The sequence below is a fragment of the Mirounga leonina genome, unplaced genomic scaffold (genome assembly GCF_011800145.1).
Source record: "Mirounga leonina isolate KUSES-001 unplaced genomic scaffold, KU_Mleo_1.0 Mir_125, whole genome shotgun sequence".
NCBI lineage: Eukaryota > Metazoa > Chordata > Mammalia > Carnivora > Phocidae > Mirounga > Mirounga leonina.
This window is the reverse complement of record NW_023270305.1, coordinates 31,268,885-31,292,390: the sequence shown is the minus strand read 5'-3', so window position 1 is coordinate 31,292,390 and position 23,506 is coordinate 31,268,885. Positions and strand designations below refer to the sequence as shown.

At 36.2% G+C, this 23,506-nt stretch overlaps 1 protein-coding gene and 1 pseudogene across 3 annotated transcripts in view; one reads left to right on the top strand and one right to left on the bottom strand.

Moving 5' to 3' along the window:
• LOC118007890 (charged multivesicular body protein 3) overlaps positions 1-23,506 on the bottom strand; it is a 103,611-nt gene that overhangs the window by 25,677 nt on the left and 54,428 nt on the right. For 2 of the 3 annotated variants that reach the window (XM_035001115.1, XM_035001113.1), the window contains one exon: positions 12,185-12,245. The exons of the other annotated variant lie outside the window; for it this stretch is intronic. In XM_035001115.1, coding sequence (XP_034857006.1) covers positions 12,185-12,245 — 61 coding nt within the window. The remainder of the gene's footprint in view (positions 1-12,184; positions 12,246-23,506) is intronic. 3 annotated transcript variants of the gene reach the window in all.
• On the top strand, positions 13,236-13,889 carry LOC118007487 (annotated as a pseudogene).

Genomic DNA, 23,506 nt, shown 5'->3' with positions numbered 1-23,506 from the left:
ATTCTGAACATCTTTTCATGTGCTTACTGACCACTTATATATCTTCTTTGGAGAAATATTCTAAAAGGCTTGAAAGTCTATTTGAGCCCTTTGTCCATTTTTGAATAGGACGGTTTTTTCAGTTGAGTCCTAAGAATTTTATATATATATTCTGGATATTAATCCCTTATCAGATATATGATTTACAAATATTTTCTTCCATTTGGTGGGTTATCTTTTTATTCTATTTATTCTTTTTACTATGTTTTGCGATTCGTGAAGCTTTTTAATTTTCATGAAGTCCAATTTGTTCTATTTTTGTAACAACAAACAAAACCTGTGGCTTTGAGGTCATATCCAAGAAATCACTTCCAAATCCAATGTCATGATGCTTTTGCCCTATGTTTTCTTCTAGGAGTTTTACAGTTTTAGCTTTTACATTTAGGTCTTTGATCCGTTTTGACTTAATTTTTATATATAGTGTTAGGTAAGAGTCCAACCTCATTCTTTTGCTTGTGGATATCCAGTTCTCTCAGCACCATCTGTTGAAAAGACTCTTTTCCCCATCTTGGCACCCTTGTCAAAAATCATTTGGCCATATATGTAAGGGTTTATTTCTAGGCTCTCTACTCTATTTCATTGGTCTTTATGACTGTCTTCATGCAGGTAGTACACTGGTTTTATTTCTATAGCTTTATAGTAAGTTTTGAAATAAGAGGGTGTGAATCCTTTTTTTTTTTTTTTTCAAAACTGTTTTAGCTCTTCCTTGAGATTCTATACGAATTTTTAAATGGATTTTTCTATTTCTAAAAAAAAGTCATTGGGATTTTGATAGGGATTGCATTGAATATGCAGATCAGATTGGGTGCTATTGATATCTTAACAATATTAATTATTCCAATCCATAGACACAGAATGTACTTCCATTTATTTATACCTTTAATTTCTTTCAGTAATGTTTTTATAGTTTTCACTGTACAAGTCTTTCACCTCCTTGGCTAAGTAAATTCCTAAGGATTTCATTCTTTTTGTTGCTACTGTAAATAGGATTATCTTCATATTTCCTTTTCAGATTGTTCACTGTTAGTGTACAGAAATGCAACTGACTTTTGTGTGTTTTGTATCCTGCTAATTTGCTGAATTCATTTATTAGTTCTAACAGTTTTGTTAGAACTAATAGATTTGTTTGGAATCTTTAGGGTTTATACACATAAGATCATATTATCTACAAAGAGGTAATTTTACTTCTTCCTTTCCAATTTGGATGCCTTTTATTTTTTACTTAGTTGCTTTGGTTAGATCTTCCAGTACTCTGTTGGGGAGAAGTAGCCAAAGGCAGACATTCCTGCATTGTTTCTGACCATAGAGAAAAACCTTTCTATCTTTCACCATTGAGTGTAATGTTTGCTGTGGATTTTTCACATACGGCTTTTATTACATTGAGGCAACTTCCTTCTATTCCTAGTTTGTTGAATGTTACCATAAAAGGGTGTCAAATTCTGTCTGCATCAATTGAGATGATCATGTTTCTTTTCCTTTATTTTGTTGATATACTATATTACATTGGTTGATTTACATATATTGAACTATCCTTGCATTCCAGGAATCCCACTTTGTCATGGAGTATAATCCTTTTGAATTGTCTGCATTTTTTTTAATTTATGCATCAGTATTCATAAGGGATATTGGTCTATGGTTCTCTATTCCATTTTTTTTTTTTTAAGATTTTATTTATTTGACAGAGAGAGACACAGTGAGAGAGGGGACACAAGCAGGGGGAGTGGGAGAGGGAGAAGCAGGCTTCCCACAGAGCAGGGAGTCCGACGTGGGGCTTGATCCCAGGACTCTGGGATCATGACCTGAGCCAAAGGCAGACACTTAATGATTGAGCCACCCAGGCATCCTGGTTCTTTATTCCTGTGGTGTATCAAGGTAATGATGGCTTTATAAAACAACTAAGGAAGTGTTTTTTCCTCTATTTTTTGGAAAAGTTTGAGAAGAACTGGGGTTAGTTCTTTAAATATTTGGTAGAAATCACCAGTGAATACATAAGGTCAAGGACTTTTCTTTGTCAGGAAATTTTCTATTACTGATCCAATCAAGTCTGTTCAGATTTGCTCTTTATTTCAGTCTTGGTAGGTTTTGTGATTCTAGGAATTTGCCCATTTCAAAATGTGTTATCCAATTCATTGGTACACAACTGTTCATAGTACCCTTATATATATTTTTTAATTTCCGTAGAATCATAGTAACGCTCCCACTTTCACTTCCGATTTTAGGGACTTGAGTCCTCTCTCTCTCTGTCCTCCCACTTTTAGTCAATCCAGCCAAAGACTGGTTAATTTTCAAAGAAAATTAATTTTCAAAGAACTCACTTTTGGTTTCTTGTTCTCTACTGTTTTTCTATTCTCTATTTTATTTACCTCTGCTCTAATCCTTATTATTTCATTCTGCTAGTTTAGGTAAGTTTCTTGTTCTTCTAAATCTGTGAGATATGAAGTTAGAGGTGGTTGATTTGAGATCTTTCTTCTTTTTTAATGTTAGCATTTTTATAGCTGTAACTTCCCTCTGAGCACTGCTTTTGCTACATACCACAAGTTTTTGTTTTTGTTTTTTTAAGATTTTATTTATTTATTTGAGAGAGAGAGAATGAGAGAGAGGGCACATGAGAGGGGGGAGGGTCAGAGGGAGAAGCAGACTCCCTGCCAAGCAGGGAGCCCGATGCAGGACTTGATCCAGGGACTCCAGGATCATGACCTGAGCCGAAGGCAGTCACTTAACCAACTGAGCCACCCAGGCGCCCCATACCACAAGTTTTGATATATTGTGTTGTGGTTTTCACTCATCTCTAAATACTTTGTAGTTTCCCTTGTGAATTTTTTTGACAAATCTGTTGTTTTAAGAATGTGTTATTTTCCCAATATTTGTGAATTTTCCAGTGCTCCTTCTACTGATTTCTAGTCAACCCTTGTAGTCAGAGAAGATACTTTATATATTTTTTAAATTGATCGAGACTTGCTTTTTGAGTCAACATATGGTCCATTCTGAAGAATGTCCCATGATCACTTGAGAAAAATGTGTATTCTGTTGTTGGGTATTCTATAGTGGTCTATTAGATCTAGTTGATTTATTGTGTTGTTCAAGTACTCTTATTTCCTTATTTATCTTCTGCCTGGTTGTTATATTCACATTTTTAAAAAGACTTATTTATTTAGAGACTGTGCACATGAGTAGAGGGAGAGGGAGAAAGAGAATCTCAAGCAGACTCCACACTGAGTGTGGAGACCCACTCGGGGCTTGATCTCACAACCCTGAATCATGACCTGAGCCAAAATCGAGGCTTAACCAACTGAGCCACTCAGGTGCCCCTGGCTTTATACTCACCTTTGAGAGTAGGTTATTAAAATCTCCAACTATTATTGTAGAATTATTTCCCCCTTTAATTTTGTCAGTTTTTGCTTGACATATTTTGACAATCTTTTTAGGTGCATAGATGTGTATAATTAATTATTATATCCTCTTATTCTACTGAAACCATTAGTAATATAGCATGTCTTTTTGACTTGTAATCTTTTTGATTTAAAGTTTGTTTTATATTAGTATAGCAACTTCCACTCTCTTTTGGTTACCATTTCCACGGGACATCTTTTTCTGTCCTTTCACCCTCAACCAATTTCTACTTTTGGATCTAAAGTGAGTGACTTATAGATAGCATAGAGTAGGATCATTTTTAAAAATCAATTTTTCCAAGCTCTTTCAACTGAAGAGTTTAATCCATTTACATTTAATTACTGACAAAGAGGTGCCTACTTCTGCCATTTTGCCAATTTTTCTGTAAGCCTTACAGCTTTTTTGTCTTTTATTTCCTTCATTAATATCTTCTTTTCTGTTTACTTTTCTTCATAGTGAAACTTTTCAAATCCTATTTCATTGGCTTTTTTGTATAATCTATAGCTATTTTCTTTGTGGTTACCATAGGGATTACAGTTAATACACTAAAGTTATAACACTAATTTGAATTTATATGAGCTTAACTTGAATAGCATATAAAAACTTTATTTCTATATAGCTCTGTCCCTACCCCCATTCAGTTACTGATGTCACAAAAATACATCTTTCTGTAGTGTGAGTTCAAAAACATAGCCTAATGTATTTCTTCAAATGCCCAAGTCTCCTAAATCATGTAGAAAACAAAAAAAGGAGTTACAAACTGAAGTTACAAAAATACTAGCTTTTATAATTGCCCATGTATTTACCTTTAACAGAGATATTTATTTTTTCATATGGCTTCAAGTTACTATCATACTTTAATTTCAACCAGGACACCCTACAGGGGTGACACCCTGACTTCCTGCCAGGCTGGTCTAGTGGTAACAAACTCCCTCAGCTTTTGTTTATCTAGGAATGCCTTGATTTCTCCCTTGTTTTGCTGAATATAAGATTCTTGGTTGATAGTTCTTCTTTCAGCATTTGAATATATCAACCCACTGCCTTCTGGCCCTCAACACTTCTGGTGAGGAACCTGCTGAAAATCTTACTGAGGTTCCTTATATATGGTAAGTCCTTACTCACTGCTTTAAACATTATCTATCTAAAGTTTGACATTATAATGGGGCATTATAATGTGCATTGGCATGGGTCTCTTTAAGTGTACACTATTTGGAGTATGTGGAACTTCTTGGATGATTATATTCATGTCTTTCATAAAATTTGAGTTGTTTACAAAGTATCTGTTGAGTAAAATTGATCTCAAATGATCAAAATGATCTAAAAGTCACTAGTCTTTTAAATCATCTCCCTGCCCCTTTCTCTATTTTCCTTCTGGGACTCCCACAAAGTGTACGCTGGTCCACTTCACAATGTCCTACAGATCCATTAGGCTCAATTTACTTCAATTTTTTCCCCTTCTCTTCAGACTTGATAATTCCAACTATACTATTTTCAAGTTCACGGACTCTTCTGCCCGCTCAAATCTGCTTCCAAGTAACTCTAATGAATTTTTCGTCTCATTTATTGTACTCTTCAGCAGCAGAATTTCTTTTTGGTTTCTTTTCGTATTTTCTCTTTTTATTGATATTTCCACTTTATTCATGTTTAATTTTCTTGCCTTTGTCCACATTTTACTTTGGCTCTTTGTCCATCTTTAAAACAGTTGTTTACAAAGTATCTGTTGAGTAAAATAGTCATCTGGTCTTTCTCAGGGACATTTTCTGTTCATTTGTTTTCCTTTGGATGGCCATATTTTCCTGTTTGTACATCTTGTGATTTTGTTGTTGTTGAAAATGAGACCTTTGAATCTTACAACTCTGAAGTCAGACTCTCCCACTTCACCAGGGTTTGCTATTTTTTTGTTTTTATTGCTGCAGGGTATCTCTGTGTTGAGGATCAATCTACATTGTAAACTTAAAGTCTTCTCAGGTCTTTGCAGAGCAGTAGCTTGCCCTGGGTGTGCACAGCGACCTTTTCTATTCCACCATATATGTGGTTGCTTTTGAATGTCTTTTGATATTAGGAATGTAAGATGGTACAGTGTGCTATGGAAAGCACTATGGTGTTTCCTCAAAAATTAAATATAGAATTACCATTTGACCCAGCAATTCCACTAGAGTATATGGTACAAAAAAAAAAAAAAAGATGACAGCAGGGATTCAAACAGATACTTGTACACTCATGTTAATAACAGAATTATTCACAATAACCCAAATGTAGAACAACCCAAATGTCCGTATAAAGATGAATAAACAATGAAGCATGCATACAATGAAGTACTGTTCAATCTTAAAAAGGAAGTTAACTCTGATTCATGCTATATAACATGGATGAATGTTGAAAACATTATGGTAAGTAAAATAAGCCAGGCACAACGGGACAAATATTCTTGATTCCACTTATATGAGGTACTCAGAATAGTGAAATTATACACAGAGACAGAAAATAGAATAGTGGTTACCAGGGGACTTGGGTGTTGGTTGCAGGGGTGGGGTGGTGGGGGCAGACAGAGAGTCATTATTTAATGGGTACAGAGTTTCAGTATGGGATGAAGGAAAAGTTTGGAGATGGACAGTGGTAATGGTTGCACAGCAATGTGAATGTACTTAATGTCACTGTATACTTAAAACTGGTTAGTTTTAGGTTATGTATACTTTACTATAATAAGAAATAAATCAATGTGGGGCACCTGGTTGGCTTAGTCAGTTAAGTGTCTGCCTTCAGCTCGGGTCATGATCCCAGGGTCCTGGGATCGAGCCCCACGTCGGGCTCCCTGCTTAGTGGTGAGCCTGCTTCTCCCTCTCCCCACTGCTTGTGCTCTCTCTCACTCACTCTCTTTCTCAAATAAATAATCAATCTTAAAAAAAAAAGAAGCAATCAATGAAACAGCAACTAGAGAAGTATGAGCCATTCATAAGTAAGTGTGTGTGTGTAAATAGAAGTACAGACAGACCTATCTGAAGGGATGATTACCAAAATATTTATGGTATTATCTTTGAGTGGTAGAATTTCAGGGTGATTTTAACTTTCTTATTTATACTTTCCTGCATCGATATGTATATTATTACCTTTATACTCATGAGGGAGGGATGTAGAAATGAAGCTATTTTTATCTGAAGAGAGGGGCAATATAAATGATCAAAATTCATACTAATATTGCCCATCATGAGTGCTCTAAATGTGTTTCACATCTAACTGAAAGCTAAAAATATGGAATATCTTGAGTCCTTCATGAGAAGATGAGAACTACCTGTAGTTATACTTTGGTTTATTGAAGTTACTATTTTCTCTTTAAACTTTTTATTTAAGTATAGCATACACACAGAAAAGTATACTGTAGAGCTAAATGAATTTTCACAAAGTAAACACACTCATGTAACCAGGAACCAGATCAAGAAACAAAGTATCACAAAGTATCTCTTTATGTCCACCTTAATTCACCATGCCCCAAAGGGTAACCAATATCCAGACTTAAAGATCATAGGTTAATTTTGCAGGTTCTAGTTTTTACACTGGTATTTCTTTAAAAAAATCTATTCACCTTGACTGCTAATATAAAACCAAATGAAAGACAATAAAAGTTTCTATGATAAATCTTCAAATGGAAGTAATATTTAAAGCAATCACATTACTTCAAAGTCAGACTTTGTCTAAAGCAACCCCCTCCCCCCCCTTTTTTTTTTGGTATCACCATCAGTGTAGTAAACCCTACTTTATGCCAGGTACTGGCATAAACACTTTACATACATTTGCAAATTTAAATGTCATAACAATTCTATGAGATTCAAAGAATTTTAGTAGGGATGGATGGCTAATTGACAGCAAACACGGGGTTTAAATTTGGTAGTGTTGACTCCAAAACCCATGATCTTTTTCTGATACCATGTTAGAGTTAGTTAACTAATGAACTGCTACAAATGAAAAATAATAGGAAATATCATGAAAGAGATAGGGCTTAAAGATAATTTCATAAATAAGAATGTATAAAATGAGCAAATAATAAAGTAAAATAAAATCAGCAAAGCACAAAACAGGAATAAACAAGGCTTGTGAGACACTACCTGCATTTACAAGGTTTCTAAAGATGACACTGCAATTGTTTGTTCTACTATACATTTTATTTCTACCTGTTCCAAGCTTCACATTATTTTTACTTAAAACAGTAAATAATGTTTAAAGGAAACTTTAAAAAGAAAAAAAATAATATATTTACTTACATACCTAATATTTCCAGCATGCTTCATGCCTCTGGGTAGATCCCAGTTTGTATTGGTTATAATTTTCTTTCAGCTTACAACTTCCTTTACCATTTCTTGTACTGCAGATTTCCTGGCAGCAAATTCTCTTGGCTTTTGTTTAAAAATCTTTATTTCAGGGCGCCTGGGTGGCTCAGTCGTTAAGCATCTGCCTTCGGCTCAGGTCATGATCCCAGGGTCCTGGGATCGAGTCCCACATTGGGCTCCCTGCTCGGCAGGAAGCCTGCTTCTCCCTCTCCCACTCCCCCTGCTTGTGTTCCTGCTCTCGCTATCTCTCTGTCAAATAAATAAATAAAAATCTTAAAAAAAAAAAAAAATCTTTATTTCACCTTCACCTTTGAATGCTATTTTCATTGGATATAGAATTCTAGGATAATGTTGAGTTCTTTTCTTTCATCATTTTAAAGATGTTTTGGTTTACACTGCTTCTGAAAGAAATTTTTCATCATCCTTACCGTTTTCTGTATTTAATGTGTCTTTTTTTCTCAGACTGTTTTCTCTCTTCTTAACTTTCAGTAATTTGAATATGATATGCCTTGGTATGCTTTTGTTTGTGTTACCCTCTTTGAAGCTCACTGAGTTCTTGGGTCCGTGGGTTTACAGTTTTCATCAGCTACTATTTCATGTGGTCTTTTCCAGACTCCTCTCCTTCCGAGAGACTCAAATGAATGAGATGACTTGATATTGTTCTGCAGGTCACTGATGCTGTATTCATATCCATTTTTTTCCCCTCTGTATTACAGTTTAGATAGTTTGTACTACTCAATTTCACTGACCTTATTTTTTATACTGTCTTATCTGCTTGTTAAACTCATTCAGTGAAGTGTTCATTTTATTTCATTTTATTTGGTTTATTTCATTTTATTTCTAAATTCTTTAAGTTTCATGTTATTCTTTTCTACATCTTCTATTTATCTCATTATGTTCACGTTTTCCTTTAACTTCTTCAACACATTGATAATAGCTGTTTAAATCCTGTCTGCTTATTCAATTATCTGTTTTTTTCTGGGTCTAATTTACATTGCCTAATTCTTCTCCTGATTTTGGGTCAGACTTTCTTGCTTCTTTCTAGTCACTTTTCACTGGATGTTGGACACTCTGAATGTTCCATTTTTGAGTGTCTGAATTTTGGGGTCTTCCTTTTTTTTTTTTACTTGCAGTGTATTTTTTTTTATTAAGTTCAATTTAGCCAACATATAGTACATCATTTGTTTTTGATGTAGTGTTCAATGATTCATCAGTTGCATATAACACCCAGTGCTCATCAGATCACATGCCCTCCTTAATACCCATCACCCAGTTACCCCATCCCCCCACCACCCTCCCTTCTGCAACCCTCAGTTTGTTTCCCAGAGTCTCTCATGGTTTGTTTCCCTCCCTGATTTCTTCCCATTCAGGTTTCCCTCCTTTCCCTCCCTCCTATTGTTCTCTGCCCTATTCCTTATATTCCACATATTAGTGAAACCATATGATAACTGTCTTTCCATGCTTGACTTATTTCACTTAGCATAATAACCTCCAGCTCCATCCATGTCAATGCAAATGGTAGGTATCCATCCTTTCTGATGGCTGAGTAATATTCCATTGTATATATGAACCACATCTTCTTTATCCATTCATCTGTTGAAGAACATCTCGGCTCCTTCCACAGTTTGGCTATTGTGGACACTGCTGTTATGAACATTGGGACGCACATGCCCCTTCTTTTCACTATGTCTGTATCTTTGGGATAAATACCCAGTAGTGCAATTGCTGGGTCATAGGGTAGCTCTATTTTCAACTTTTTGAGGAACCTCCATACTGTTTTCCAGAGTGGCTGTACCAGCTTGCATTCCCAACAACAGTGTAAGAGGGCTCCCTTTTCTCCACATCCTTGCCAACATTTGTTGTTCCCTGTCTTATTAATTTTGGCCATTATAACTGGTTTAAGGTGGTATCTCATTGTGGTTTTGATTTGCACTTCCCTGATGGCAAGTGATGTGGAGCATTTTTTCATGTGTCTGTTAGCTATTTGTATATCTTCTTTGAAGAAGTGTCTGTTCATGTCTTCTCCCCATTTCTTGACTGGAGTATTTGTTTTTTGGGTGTTGAGTTTGAGAAGTTCTTTATAGATCTTAGATATTAGTCCTTTATCTGTTATGTCATTTGCAACTACCTTCTCCCATTCCGTAGACTGTCATTTAGTTTTGTTGACTGTTTCCTTTGCTGTGCAGATTTTTACTTTGATGAAGTCCCAAGAGTTCATTTTTGGTTTCCCTTGCCTTTAGAGACATGTCTTGCAAGAAGTTCCTGTGGCCAAGGTCGAAGAGGTTACCGCCTGTGTTTTCCTCTAGGATTTTGATGGATTCCTATCTCACATTTAGGTCTTTATCCATTTTGAGTCTATCTTTGTGTATGGTGTAAGAGAATGGTCCAGTTTCATTCTTCTGCATGTGGCTGTCCAATTTTCCCAGCACCATTTATTGAAGAAACTGTCTTTTTTCCATTGGATATTCTTTCCTGCTTTGTCGAAGATTAGTTGACCATAGAGTTGAGGGTCCATTTCTGGGCTGCTCTGTTCCATTGATCTATGTGTCTGTTTTGTGCCAGTACCATGCTGTCTTGATGATCACAGCTTTGTAATATAGCTTGAAGTCAGGCATTGTGATGCCTCCAGCTTTGGTTTTCTTTTTCAACATTCCCCTGGTGATTCAGGGTCTTTTCTTGGGTCTTCCTTTTTTAAAGAGGGTCAGCTTTATTCTGACAGGCAGTTAAGCTGTGTGCAGATCAGTGTTCAAGAACTATTTTTAAGCTTTGTTGGTGAGGGTTTAGGCAGCCTAGGCCTACCTTAGCCTTAATAGTAAAGGCATGATCTTTCTGGGTTCTCTAATGTCCAAAATGTTCAACAATGTCTCTTTCCTGTGTCTGATCAGAACTCTACCATCTCTCAATTCTTTGTTAGCTCTAAGAATTGTTCAGTTTATAGTGTCCTGGTATTTGTTCTGTCCCCAGTAATCATTCTTTGCCTAACCTCTTGAAATCTCATTCTAAGTTTGCACAGCTTAGTATTCAGCTAAGAGTCAATGGTACACTACGTAGACATTTAGAGCTCTTTCTCTGGGTACTGCCCTTCTCTCTGTTGTTATGCCCCACAAATTCCAGTGACTATAGCCTTCCTGAACCCTGATCTCTGTCTCCTCAACACCATGCTCTGCTTGGAACCTCCTTCCATGTGCTATGATCCAGAAAGTTTCTCCAGGCTGAAAATCAGGACCATATTAAGACTCTGTTTCCCTCTTCCTGGTGATCAAAATCCTTCACTGTCAGTTGTCCAAGGTTTGAAAGCCAATGTTTCACAGATTTTGTCCAGTTTTTTATTTATGATGGGAGTGCAAGTACAAGTTCAAAAACATTATTCCATCATGGCTGGGAATAGAATTGCCCTCTCCAATTCCTTTCTTAAGGTAGTGATGCTGAAAAATCCTTATGGTATTAATTTTTCTCTAATCATTAAAGTGTTAAAAATCATAAAAGTTTTAAACATTACTATCTCTGTGCAAGTCATCTTAATTTTAAATTGTACTTCCTAATAATCAACTCTATTTAGAAATGTATTTTCTTCAATTTATAGCCATGCTAAGATAAACAGAGTCGTGAAAATGGAATTGCATTCCTTATGTACACTTAGTTTAATCTGAATTTCATAAAACATTTCTTCTAAGTAGGAAGAGGTTTCTTTAGTTCTTTTTTTTTACAATGGCTTACAACACAACTGATTCTTTTACAATTCTGATGGTCAGAAGTCTAAAATCAAGGTGTTGCAAGGGCTGTTTTTTAGAGTCTTCAGGAAGGAATCAATTTGTTGCCTTCTCTAGCTTCTAGAGGACAACTGCATTCCTTGGCTCATGGCCTCTTCCTCCATCTTCAAAGGACATTTCCCTAACATCTGGTTCCATGGTCACATCTCCTTTTCTCTCACTTTTTCTCAACATATTATTTCCTTCTTGTAAAGACCCTTGTGATTACATTGGGCCCACCCAGACAACCTAGCATAGTCTCTCCACCTGAAGATCCCTAATTTAATCACATCTGCAAAGTCCCTTTTGCCACATAAGGTAACATATTCACAGATTCTTGAGATTAGAATGGGGACATCTTTGGAAGGCCACTATTCTGCCTATCACAGTATGTGAGCACCTGCTTTGTTTCCAACACTAACCTGATCTCTAGGAAACCAGAGATAAAAAAACATGGCCCCTCCCCCTTGCAGAGCTGAATTGCAAGCCAGAGGAAAGATTTAGTTCTTATAAAATGTAAAGGTTTTTCTTAAAATGATTAAAAAGCAAAATAATTAGGACAACTATAAATAATTAATGTACGAACAAACTATGTCTTACAATGGGTAGATGCAGTTTATTTTTATGAACTAATATAAAATTATCAAGAGGGTAAGGAATAGGAGACATAAAATTATAATTTACCTCTTATTTGCCTGTCAACAACTCTCATTTCCTTTCTTATCTTCAATGACCATTCATTGACCTGGGAAAAATTTTAGAAAATAATTATAAGAAAAGCCAACACTCCTAATGCACCAAATGTTAAAGTATTTTGTATTAATTCTACATTTATTCCAGATAAAAAATAAATAAATCCATTTTCAAACAAAAGCTTTAAGGCCAAATTCTTTTTTTTTTTTTCTTCATCTTTTTATTCACAGTACAGCAGTCCCAATCTATTTTAAGATTCTTATCTGAAGGCAGGCCGTAAGAAGTACTTTATACAAGACCTCGGAGAGAGTTCAGGACCCTGCAGGTACGTAAACATTTTTCCAGAGGTGCATGGGCATAGTAGAAAATTATGGTTAAAAGCCAAAAATCAGGGCGCTTGGGTGGCTCAGTCATTAAGCGTCTGCCTCCGGCTCAGGTCATGATCCCAGGGTCCTGAGATCGAGCCCTGCATCGGGCTCCCTGTTCTGTGGGAAGCCTGCTTCTCCCCCTCCCACTCCCTCTGCTTGTGTTCCCTCTCTCCCTGTGTCTCTGTCAAATAAACAAATAAAATCTTTAAAAAAGTAAATAAATAAAAGTTGAAAATCCTGGGGCGCCTGGGTGGCTCAGATGGTTAAGCGTCTGCCTTCGGCTTGGTCATGATCTCAGGGTTCTAGAATGAAGCCCTGCGTCAGGCTCCCTGCTCAGCGGAAAGCCTGCTTCTCCTTCTCCCTCTACTGCTCCCCCTGCTTGTACTCTCTCACTCTCTCTGTCGAATAAATAAAATCTTTAAAAAAAAAAAAAAAAAAAGTTGAAAATCTTTTGAAACCTATTTCAAAACCTATTCTGCCTGTGTCAAGAGTTCACCTTTTCCTTCCCCTTTTTACACAATAATGCTTTTTCATTTTACAAGGGACAGAAATTCTTCTGACCTATGTCTATTACCATGATATATTTCCCTCAGAGGCAAAAACCCCTAAAGCACTAAACATAGGGCCAAATGGAAATACCAGTGTAGGTGTTGACAAAGCACTGAACTACTCTAATGACTATCAAATTTGTATGCAACTAAAGTGTTTTCTAATTCTTCAGTTTCAAAAGAAATTGAAGGAAAATCTGAGTTGTCAGCTGATAATCATTAAAACTAAATTTACATTAACTATATGCTCTTTGCCATATGACACAGAATTACAAAGAACTGAGTGACAATGACATAATAAAACTTCCATTACCTTCTATTTATTTATGTTAATGTTTCTCAGCACTGGAGTCTAATAAAACATAAAACAGGGCTTTCTTCCAGTTGTAGCACCTTGTGATGAGGATCTCTTGTGTGTGCCCATAGCCATGCAGTCCACAGACTCTGCAGTTGGTGCAGGTCTTTGGAGGCAGGAAGATGGTCACAGCTGTGGCACACTGCAAATGGGGCAACAGCCTCATGAGGTGAATGGGTGATCCCTGGAGATGATCCAACTATGCATGCTGCAATACAAGCTACTGAAACCTGTTCTGCTTCTGGGCAAGGAGTGATTAGCTGGCACGGAACCCTCAGTCTGTATGAAGGGTGGTGATCATAAGGCACAGATTCACACATTCAGTCTACCTCCAAGCCATGGTGGCCTGTTACCAGAAATAGGTGGTTAGGCTTCCAAGAAGATTAAAGACATCTTCATCTGGTATGACTAGACGATGCTGGTAGCTGACTCCCATCACTGCAAATCCCAAAAGTTTGCCTGTGATCACTACCAGAAATCCAACCAATAAGCCCATCCTGAGGATCAGGATTCACCTTTATAAGAAACAATGATGGCGGGATTTAAAATTAAAAATAATAAAACAGGAATAGAATTGATGCTGAACCTTGTAGAATTCATCCATGGGCACATGAACTAAATAGCATTAAAAAATCTATACAATTGGGACACCTGGGTAGCTCAGTAGGTTAAGCATCTGCCTTTGGCTCAGGTCACGATCCCAGGGTCCTAGGATCGAGTCCCACATCGGGCTCCATGCTCAGTGAGGAGTCTGCTTCTTCCTCTGCTTGACACTCACCCCACTTGTGCATGTGCACGCACTCTCTCTCTCTGACAGATAAATAAAATCTTAAAAAAAACCTATATAATTAAGAGAAAGTATACTTCCAATAAATTTCACTTCTTAATGATTTCATTAAAATCCTTATTTAACAAAACCTATAAAAAACTTATTTTGCAACAGCTGTAATAACTCCAACCAGAAGAAATATTAAGGTACTTAAAATCGTATGGATATATAATTTTAAAAATTTTAACATTAGATTTATATACTTTTTTAATGTAAAATTCACATAACATAAAAATAGCCATTTTGAAATATACAATTCAATGGCATTTAATGCCTTTACAATGCTGTGCAATCGTCAACTCTCTTTAGTCTCAAAATCTTACTAACATGTCAGAAGACCACACTATACTCTTTAAATAATCTCTCCTGATTTCCCCTCCCCATTCCCTGGCAACCACTAATTTATCTCTTTTGATCTGCTTATTTTTACTATTTCATATAAAAGGGATCATACAATATGTGGTCTTTTGTGTTTATTTAGTATAGTGTTTTGGGGGTTCATCCATGTTGTAGCATATATCAATATGTCAGTCCTTTTCGTGGCTGAATAATATTTGTTGTATGTATACAACACAACTTGTTCATTCATACATCCTTTGATGGACTTCTGGGTTGTTTCCATCTTTCAATTACTGTGAATAGTGCTGCTATAAACATTTGTATACAAGAATTTATTTGAATTCCTATTTTTAATTCTTTGGAATATGTATCTAGTGGGAGTAGAACTGCTGGGTCATATGACGATTCTGTTTATCTTTTCAAGGAACTCCAGAACTATTTTACAAAGAAGTCTCACCATTTTACATTCCCTCCAGGAATGTTCAAGGGTTCTTATTTCTCCACATCTTTGCCAATACTTGTTATCCTCCAATTTTTTAATAATTGTTAATCTGTTGGACCAACTGAAGCAGTATTTCATTAGGGTTTTGATTTGCATTTCCTTAAAGACCAATAAAGTTAAATATCTTTTCATGTGCTTTTTGGCCACTGGAAAATAATTTTTGGAGAAATGTCTATTCATGTCTATTTTTAATTGTCTTTTTGTTGCTGGCTGTATGAGTTCTTTATACATTCTGATAGCAGAACCTTATTAGATATATCATTTACAAATAAATCCTCTGATTCTATAAGTTATCTTTTCACTTTCTTGATCACGTTCTTGATGCACAAAAGCTTTAATTTTGATAATTTTCCATTTGCCTATTTTTTCTTTTGGTGCTTGTGCTTCTGGTGTCATAGTTAAGAATCCATTGCCAGACAGGAGGTCATGAAGATTTACCCCTATGTTTTTATCCGAGAGTTTTATGGTTTAATAAGAGTTTTAATTTCTATACATGGAATGATGTAGGGGTCCAGCTTCACTCCTCTACATGTGAATACCCACTTGTCCCAGCACTATTTGTTGAAAAGACTATCCTTCCACTATTAAATGATCTTAGCACCCTTGCAGAAAATCAACTGGCCATACATATATGGGTTTACTTCTGAACACAATTCTATTCCACTGGTCTATATATCCTTACGCCAATACCACACTGTTAACATTACCATAGCTTCACAGTAACTTTTGAAATCAGGAACTGTGAGTCCTCCAAATTTGTTTTTCTTTTTCAGGATTGTTTTGGCTATTCAGGGCCAGTTGTATTCCATATGAATTTGAAGGTCAACTACTTCTTTTGGAATTTTGATAGGCATTGTACCGAATCTGCAGACTGCTTTGGGTGGTACTGCCATCATTAACAGCATTAAGTTTCACAATCCACGAATTTGAAATTTCTTCCAGCAGTATTTTGTAATTTTCAGTGTACAAGTGATTTGCTTCCTTGGTTAAATTCTTTCCTCGTATTTTGTTCTTTTAGATACTTTTGTAAATGATTTTCTTAATTTCCCTTTTAGATTTTTCATTGCAGGTATAAAAAACACAACTAATTATTTTATGCTTGTCTTAAAACCTGTCAATTTGCTGAATTCACTTAGAAGTATTTTGTACATGAGGATTCTTTGTGGAGTTTTCTATATATGGAATCATGCCATCTGCAAAGAGATAGTTTTACTTTTTCCTTTTCAATGTGGGTATCTTTTATTTCTTTTTCTTGCCCAAGTGCTCTGGCTAGAACTTCTAGTACAATGTTGAATAGCAGTGGCAAAAGCAGGTATCTTTGTCTTGTTCCTGATCTTAGAAAAAAAGCCTTAGTCTTTCACAATTTATTATAAAACTAGCTGTAGTTTTTCATAAATGCCCTTTATCATGTTAAGAAAGTTCCCTTCTATCCCTAGTTTGCTGAGTGTTCTAATCACAAAAGGTATGTACATATTTTGTTCCAAGTATAATAGGATGATTATTAAATTATTTAAAGCATAAAAGTGCTACATTAGGAGAAAGCCATATGGTGAAAATAGAATGGAAGTAAATGGCATTTCTCCTTTCAAGAAGAAAGAGAATAATTAAAAATGTCGGACTATAAATAAGAATGTGTGCATGTATGTTTTAAATGAATACTGATGGGGATCAAATTGCTGTGATACTTTTGAAAGAGTGATGTAACCATTTTACAATATTTACATTATGTCAAAAATTACATCCTGTGCAACTGTACTTAAAATTATGATAAAAAATATTAAATGTTGATTTATAACTGTTCAAAAGGGTACACGAGTAGTCAAAAGTATTTCAGGAGATATATGAAAAAATTTGAAGACACTGTTATAATCTAATCAGAACTTTCAGAACCAGCAGGAAAGGAAATTCAAGACTCATACAATTCAAATATTTACTGAGCATCTGCTCAATGTGCTAGTGATGCAGCAGGAAACAAAGACTCCACCTTATGAACTTACATTCTAATGAAACAAAGTAAGTAAATAAACAAGTTACTCTGTCACAAAATGAGTGCTAGGGAGAAAATGAAGCAAGGAAAATAGGATGAGGGCAGGTGGGGGGGGGGAGGTTTGCTATTTCATACAGGGTTGTGGAAGAAAGCTCAACTGCTAAGGTGACTTTTGAGCAGACTTCAAAAAGTCTGCAAGGTGGGGCACCTGGGTGGCTCAGTCGTTAAGCGTCTGCTTTCGGCTCAGGTCATGATCCCAGGGTCCTGGGATCAAGCCCCACATCGGGCTTCCTGCTTGGCAGGAAGCCTGCTTCTCCCTCTCCCACTCCTCCTGCTTGTGTTCCCTCTCTCATTGTGTCTCTGTCAAATAAATAAATAAAATCTTCAAAAAACAAAATAGACAAAAAGTCTGCAAGGGAACCATGTGACTATCCACTACGGTGGGTGGTGGCAGGGAAGAGGGGACTGTAACATTTTAATCAGAGTGAAAACAAACACCACTAAGGGACCTAAACAAAAGAGTGTCCTTCCCTATATACAGACCAAAGGGGTGCACAAATGGGGTACAAAAATGAATTTGGTTAAATAATTTCTGTTTGAACTAGCAACATTGATGGGTAAAGCTATTTGATTCAGGTTTATAGAAAAAATACTGGGACACCTGGGTGACTCAGTCAGTTAAGCATCTGACTGTTGATTTCAGCTCAGGTCATGATCTCAGGGTTGTAAGACTGAGCCCTGTGTCCAGCTCCACACTGAGCATGGAACCTGTTTAATATTCTCTCTCACCCTCTCCCGCTCCCCCTCCCCCAATGTGCACTCTCTCTAAAAGAAAGCAAAAAAAGAAAAAATATTTATCATCTTTTATATCATACCAGTGAGTCTTATAAGGCAACAAGTTACTCCTAATCCTGTTTATAATAAAGCTAAAAATAAATTTTAGATTTTTATTCTCATGAGTCAAAATACTGATTAGCTCCTATTATTTTTAATGCTTTCAACTGCTAATCCCTGAGGATAGCCAATCAGCTGGAAGCAATGCACCCATGAGGAGTACAAACCTGTAGCAGTCACTAGAATTCCAAGAACCACATGTAAGATAAGTTTCACAATTCAAATTCAAACCTTAAAGCGAGGCAGAATGAAACAGTGCAGTGATTTTTAAACTTGTTTTTAGTGACAGAATCTTTCAAATAAATCTAACATGGAACTCCACAAATACAAGGAGTATTATGCCAACACACACGTAGAATCAGATTGATAATAGCTAATCTGTCTTGATGAAAGATAAAATTTTAAATGAGTTGTTACAGTGTTATACCCACCTTAGCATCCAATTTATTTCCATATTTTGTTTACATGTCCAGTATTGAGAAAATTGTAGTTCAAAAAGATAAGAAGCTATCTATTTATTATTACAGCTATTTAACAGTTTGTCTTTCAACTTAAGGTTATCCATTGCTTAAATAAATCCAGAAGCTCGAAATAAAAGTCATTAAAAACTGGTTGTTTCAGGGCGCCTACGTGGCATAGTTGGTTAAACATCTGACTCTTGGTTTCTGCTCAGGTCGTGATCTTAGGGTCGTGAGATCAAGCCCCACAATGGATTCTAAGCTCAGCGCAAAGTCCGCCTGCATTTCTCTCTCCTTTTCCCTCTGCCCTTCCCCCCAACATGTGTGCACACTCTTTCTCTCTAAAATAAATACATCTTTTTTTAAAAAACCTGGTTGTTTCAGAGCTTCTCATCACAGTGCCTAACTGCTCATATTCCCTTTTTTTTTAATTTTTAAAAGATTTTATTTATTTATTTGACACAGAGAGAGCACAGCAGGGGGAGCAGCAGGCAGAGGGAGAGGGAGAAGCAGGTGGCTCCCCACTGAGCAGAGAGTCCGACAACATGAGGCTCAATCCCAGGACCCTGGGATCATGACCCGAGCCAAAAGCAGACACTTAACCAACTGAGCCGCCCAGGCGCCCCAACTGCTCATATTTCTTAAGAGGTGAGTACGCAATCTAATACCTTAGATGGCAATGGTGAAATGATTTTTGTAAAAATGCATTGTTGCACTGTTCGTAGTAGCAAAAGACTACAAAATAACCTGACATATATCAATAGAACACTAAACAAATTAGAGAATTTCCATAAACTGACATTATACTCTAACTAAAAAGAAAAAAGCAATGCAATGAGGACTACCCATGGAATTAATTCCCAAAATATAAATGAAAATGGCAATGTAAAGGACATTTACAGTATGACATATATGTTAGAGAAAGAAGGATAGAGAGGAGAAAGAGAAGGAAGGAACAGAGAGGAAAGGAAAAGAAAGGTGGAAAAAGGGAAAGACAGAGATATTTATATGTTCATATGTTCTAGAATATCAATGGGAGAACCCATAAGAAATTAGGCTGCTTTCAAGGATGGAAATTGAATAATTCGTGAACAAGAGTGAAAGATTTAGTTTTTAGTATACATAAAGATACACTTTGTTGCCTTTTGAATTTTATAATATATGAAAATATAATCTATTTCAAGAAATATTTTTTAAAAATAAGACATAAGATAAAAAAGAATAAGGAAAAATATCGGGTTCTGGATTGGAAGAATACTGTTAAAATGACCATACTACCCAAAGTAATCTACAAATTCAATGCAATCCCTATCAAAATACCAACATCCATTTTTCACAGAACAAGAACTAATACTAAAATTTGTATGCAACCACAAAAGACCCTGAATAGCCAAAGCAAACTCAAAAAAGAAGAAAGCTCAAGGTATCATAATCCCGTATTTAAAAATATACCACAGGGCGCCTGGGTGGCTCAGTTGGTTAAGCGACTGCCTTCGGCTCAGGTCATGATCCTGGAGTCCCGGGATCGAGTCCCATATCGGACTCCTTGCTTAGCAGGGGGTCTGCTTCTCCCTCTGATCCTCCCCCCTCTCATGTGCTCTCTCTCTCAAATAAATAAATAAAATCTTTAAAAAATAAAAAATAAAAAAATACCACAAAGCTATAGTAACAAAACAATATGGCACTGGTAGAAAAATAGACACATAGATCAGTGGAACAGAAGTGAGAGGTCAAAAATAAACCCAAGCATATATGGTCAGTTAATCTTGACAAAGGAGGTAAGAATATACAATGCAGAAAAGACAATCTCTTCAATAAATGTTGCTGGGAAAACTGGACAGCTACATGCCAAAGAATGAAACTGGACTATTTCTTTACACCATACACAAAAATAAACCCAAAATGGATTAAAGACCTAAATGTGAGACCTGAAACCATGGAACTCCTAAAAGAAAATTTTAGGCAGTAGTCTCTTGGACACCAACTACAGCGACATTTTTCTCAGGCAAGGGAAACGAAAGCAAAAATAAATAATTAGGATGATATTGAACTAGAAACCTTTTGCACAATGAAGAAAACCATCAGTAAGTTGGAAAGGCAACCAACTGAGTGGGAGAAAATATTTGCAAATGATATATCCAATAAGGGTTACTACTCAAAATATATAAGGAACTCCTATAACTCAACACCAGATACACAAATAATGTGATTAACAAATGGGCAGGAGACTTAAATAGAATTTTTCCAAAGAAGACATACAGATGGCCAAAAAACCCATGACAAGATGCTCAATATGACTAATCATTAGGGAAACGCAAATCGAAACCACGATGAGATATTATCTCACACTAGTCAGAATGGATTACATCAAAAAGACAAGAAACAAGTATTGGAGAGGATGTGGAGAAAAGGAAGTCCCAAGCATTCTGGTGGGAATGTAAACTGGTGCAACTGCTATGGAAAACAGTATGGAGGTTCCTCAAAAAATTAAAAATAGATCTACCATACAACCCAGTAATTCTACTTCTGGGTATTTACACAAAGGAAATGAAAACCCTAATTCAGAAAGATATATACACCCCATGTTTATTGCAGCATTCTTTACAATAGCGAAGATACAGAAGCAACCTAAGTGTCCATCTATAAATAAATGAATAAAGATTACACACACACACACACACACACAGAATATTGCTCAGCTGTAAAGAGGAATGAAATCTTGTCATTCGTGACAACATGGATAGACCTAGAGAGTATTCTGCTAAATGAAATAAGCTGAAGAAAAACAAGTATCACATGATTTCACTTATATATGGGATCAAAAAAACAGAATAACAAAAGAGAGAGAAACAGACTCATAAATATAGAGTACTGGTAGTTGCCAAAGGGAAGAAGAGTGGGTGGATGGGCAAAATGGGTGAAGGGGATTAAGAGGTACAAACTTCCAATTATAAAATAAATAAGTCATGGGAATGAAAAGTTCAACAGAGAATTCAGTCAATAATATTGTAAAACATTTATCATGGATATTCATAATGTTGTATATGATCACTGGATCTCTATGTTGTATACCTAAAACTAATTTAATATTGTATATCAACTATATTTCAATTAAAATTTTAAAATGTAAGACTTACGGATTTTTTTAAAAACCCAGTTTATAAATGCTTTAAATCATTTTTGTTTGGAAGAAATACTTTAAAATTCTCTCTCATAATATTAGGAAGACTCACTGAATCTCTTTTTTAAAAAATTGTTTTAGGGGCGTCTGGGTGGCTCAGCTGGTTAAGCGACTGCCTTCGGCTCAGGTCATGATCCTGGAGTCCCGGGATCGAGTCCCACATCGGGCTCCCTGCTCAGCAGGGAGTCTGCTTCTCCCTCTGACCCTCCTCCCTCTCATGTTCTATCTCATTCTCTCTCTCAAATAAATAAATAAAATCTTTAAAAAAAATTGTTTTAGATACCACACTCCCTTCTGTTTATACAATCACCCAAAACTTCAAAATAGTTAAACCCAAATTTTGTTTCAGTTTCATAACTGACATTTAATCAGCTTCTTCTAAAATAAAAAGTTGAAAAAAGTAAAATGCATGACAAATGATAACTGAAGATTAAAGTCAATCTGTCTTCATTACAGGGAAAAATAACAGTTGATGGATTACCTACACTTATTTCCAAACCAGAGCAAAATAAAGTCACAAGTTTTTTGACTTAGTGAAAAATAGATTTTCATCTCTAAAAAAGACCTCAGTGTTGGGGCACCTGGGTGTCTCAGTCGTTAAGCGTCTGCCTTCGGCTCAGGTCATGATCCCAGGGTGCTGGGATCGAGCCCCACATCAGGCTCCCTGCTCAGCTGGAAGCCTGCTTCTCTCCCTCTCCCTCTGCCTCTGCTTGTGTTCCCTCTCTCGCTGTCTCTCACTGTGTCAAATAAATAAATAAAATATATATATAAAAAAAAGACCTCAATGTCATAAGGACCAATATAGAGGGTAGCAATAGGAAAACAATACCAAGAAAGAAAATTGCGCAAATGACTGCAAAATGGAGAAAGATATAATATACACTTGTTGAAAAAATAAAAAACTTAAAGACACTTAAGAAACAGGTCTAGGGTGCTTTTGGGTGACTCAGTCAGTTAAGTGTCCAACTCTTGATTTTGGATAAGCTCATGATCTCAGGGTCATGAGATTGAGCCCCACATCAGGCTCTACACTGAGCATGGGTGCCTGGGTGGCTCAGTCGGTTAACTGTCTGCCTTCGACTCAGGTCATAATCTCAGGGTCCTGAGATTGAGCCCCATGTCAGGCTCTCTGCTCAGCGGGGAGTCTACTTCTCCCTCTCCCTCTGCCCCTCCCCCCTCATTCTGTCTCAAACAAATAAAATCTAAAAAAAAAAAAAAAGCAAGCTGTACTCCTACCTCCAATATATAAAAATTAAGATGAGTCAAAGACCTAGCTATGGGAGCTAAATCTATAAAACTCTCGAAGTATCAAATTTAGCAATGGATAATTAGAAATGTCCCAAAAGCATGAACAAGAACAGAAAAAATACACAAACTGAACCTCATTAAAATGAAAAAACAACTGGGGCACCTGGGTGGCTCAGCTGGTTAAGCCTCCACTCTTGGTTTAGGCTCAGGTCATGATCTCAGGGTCCTGGAATCGAGCTGTGATAGGCTCTGCGCTCAGTGGGAAGTTTGCTTCTCTGCCTCTCTCTCTCCCTCTACCCCTCCCCATGCTCATGCTCTTTCTCTCAAATAAATAAATCTATTAAAAACAACTGTGTAAAGAATATTATCAAGAAAGTAAAAAGATAACCTATAAAATGGGAGAAAATATTTGCAAATCATGTATCTGATAAAAGCTTACTATAAGTATGTAATGAAGTCCGACAATTCAACAACAAAGTCAGCCCAATTAAAAATTGTACAAAGGACATAAATAGACATTTCTCCAAAAAAGATATACAAATGGCCAACAAGCACATGAAAAGATATTCTACTTCATTGGTCACTAAAAAAATGCAAATCAAAA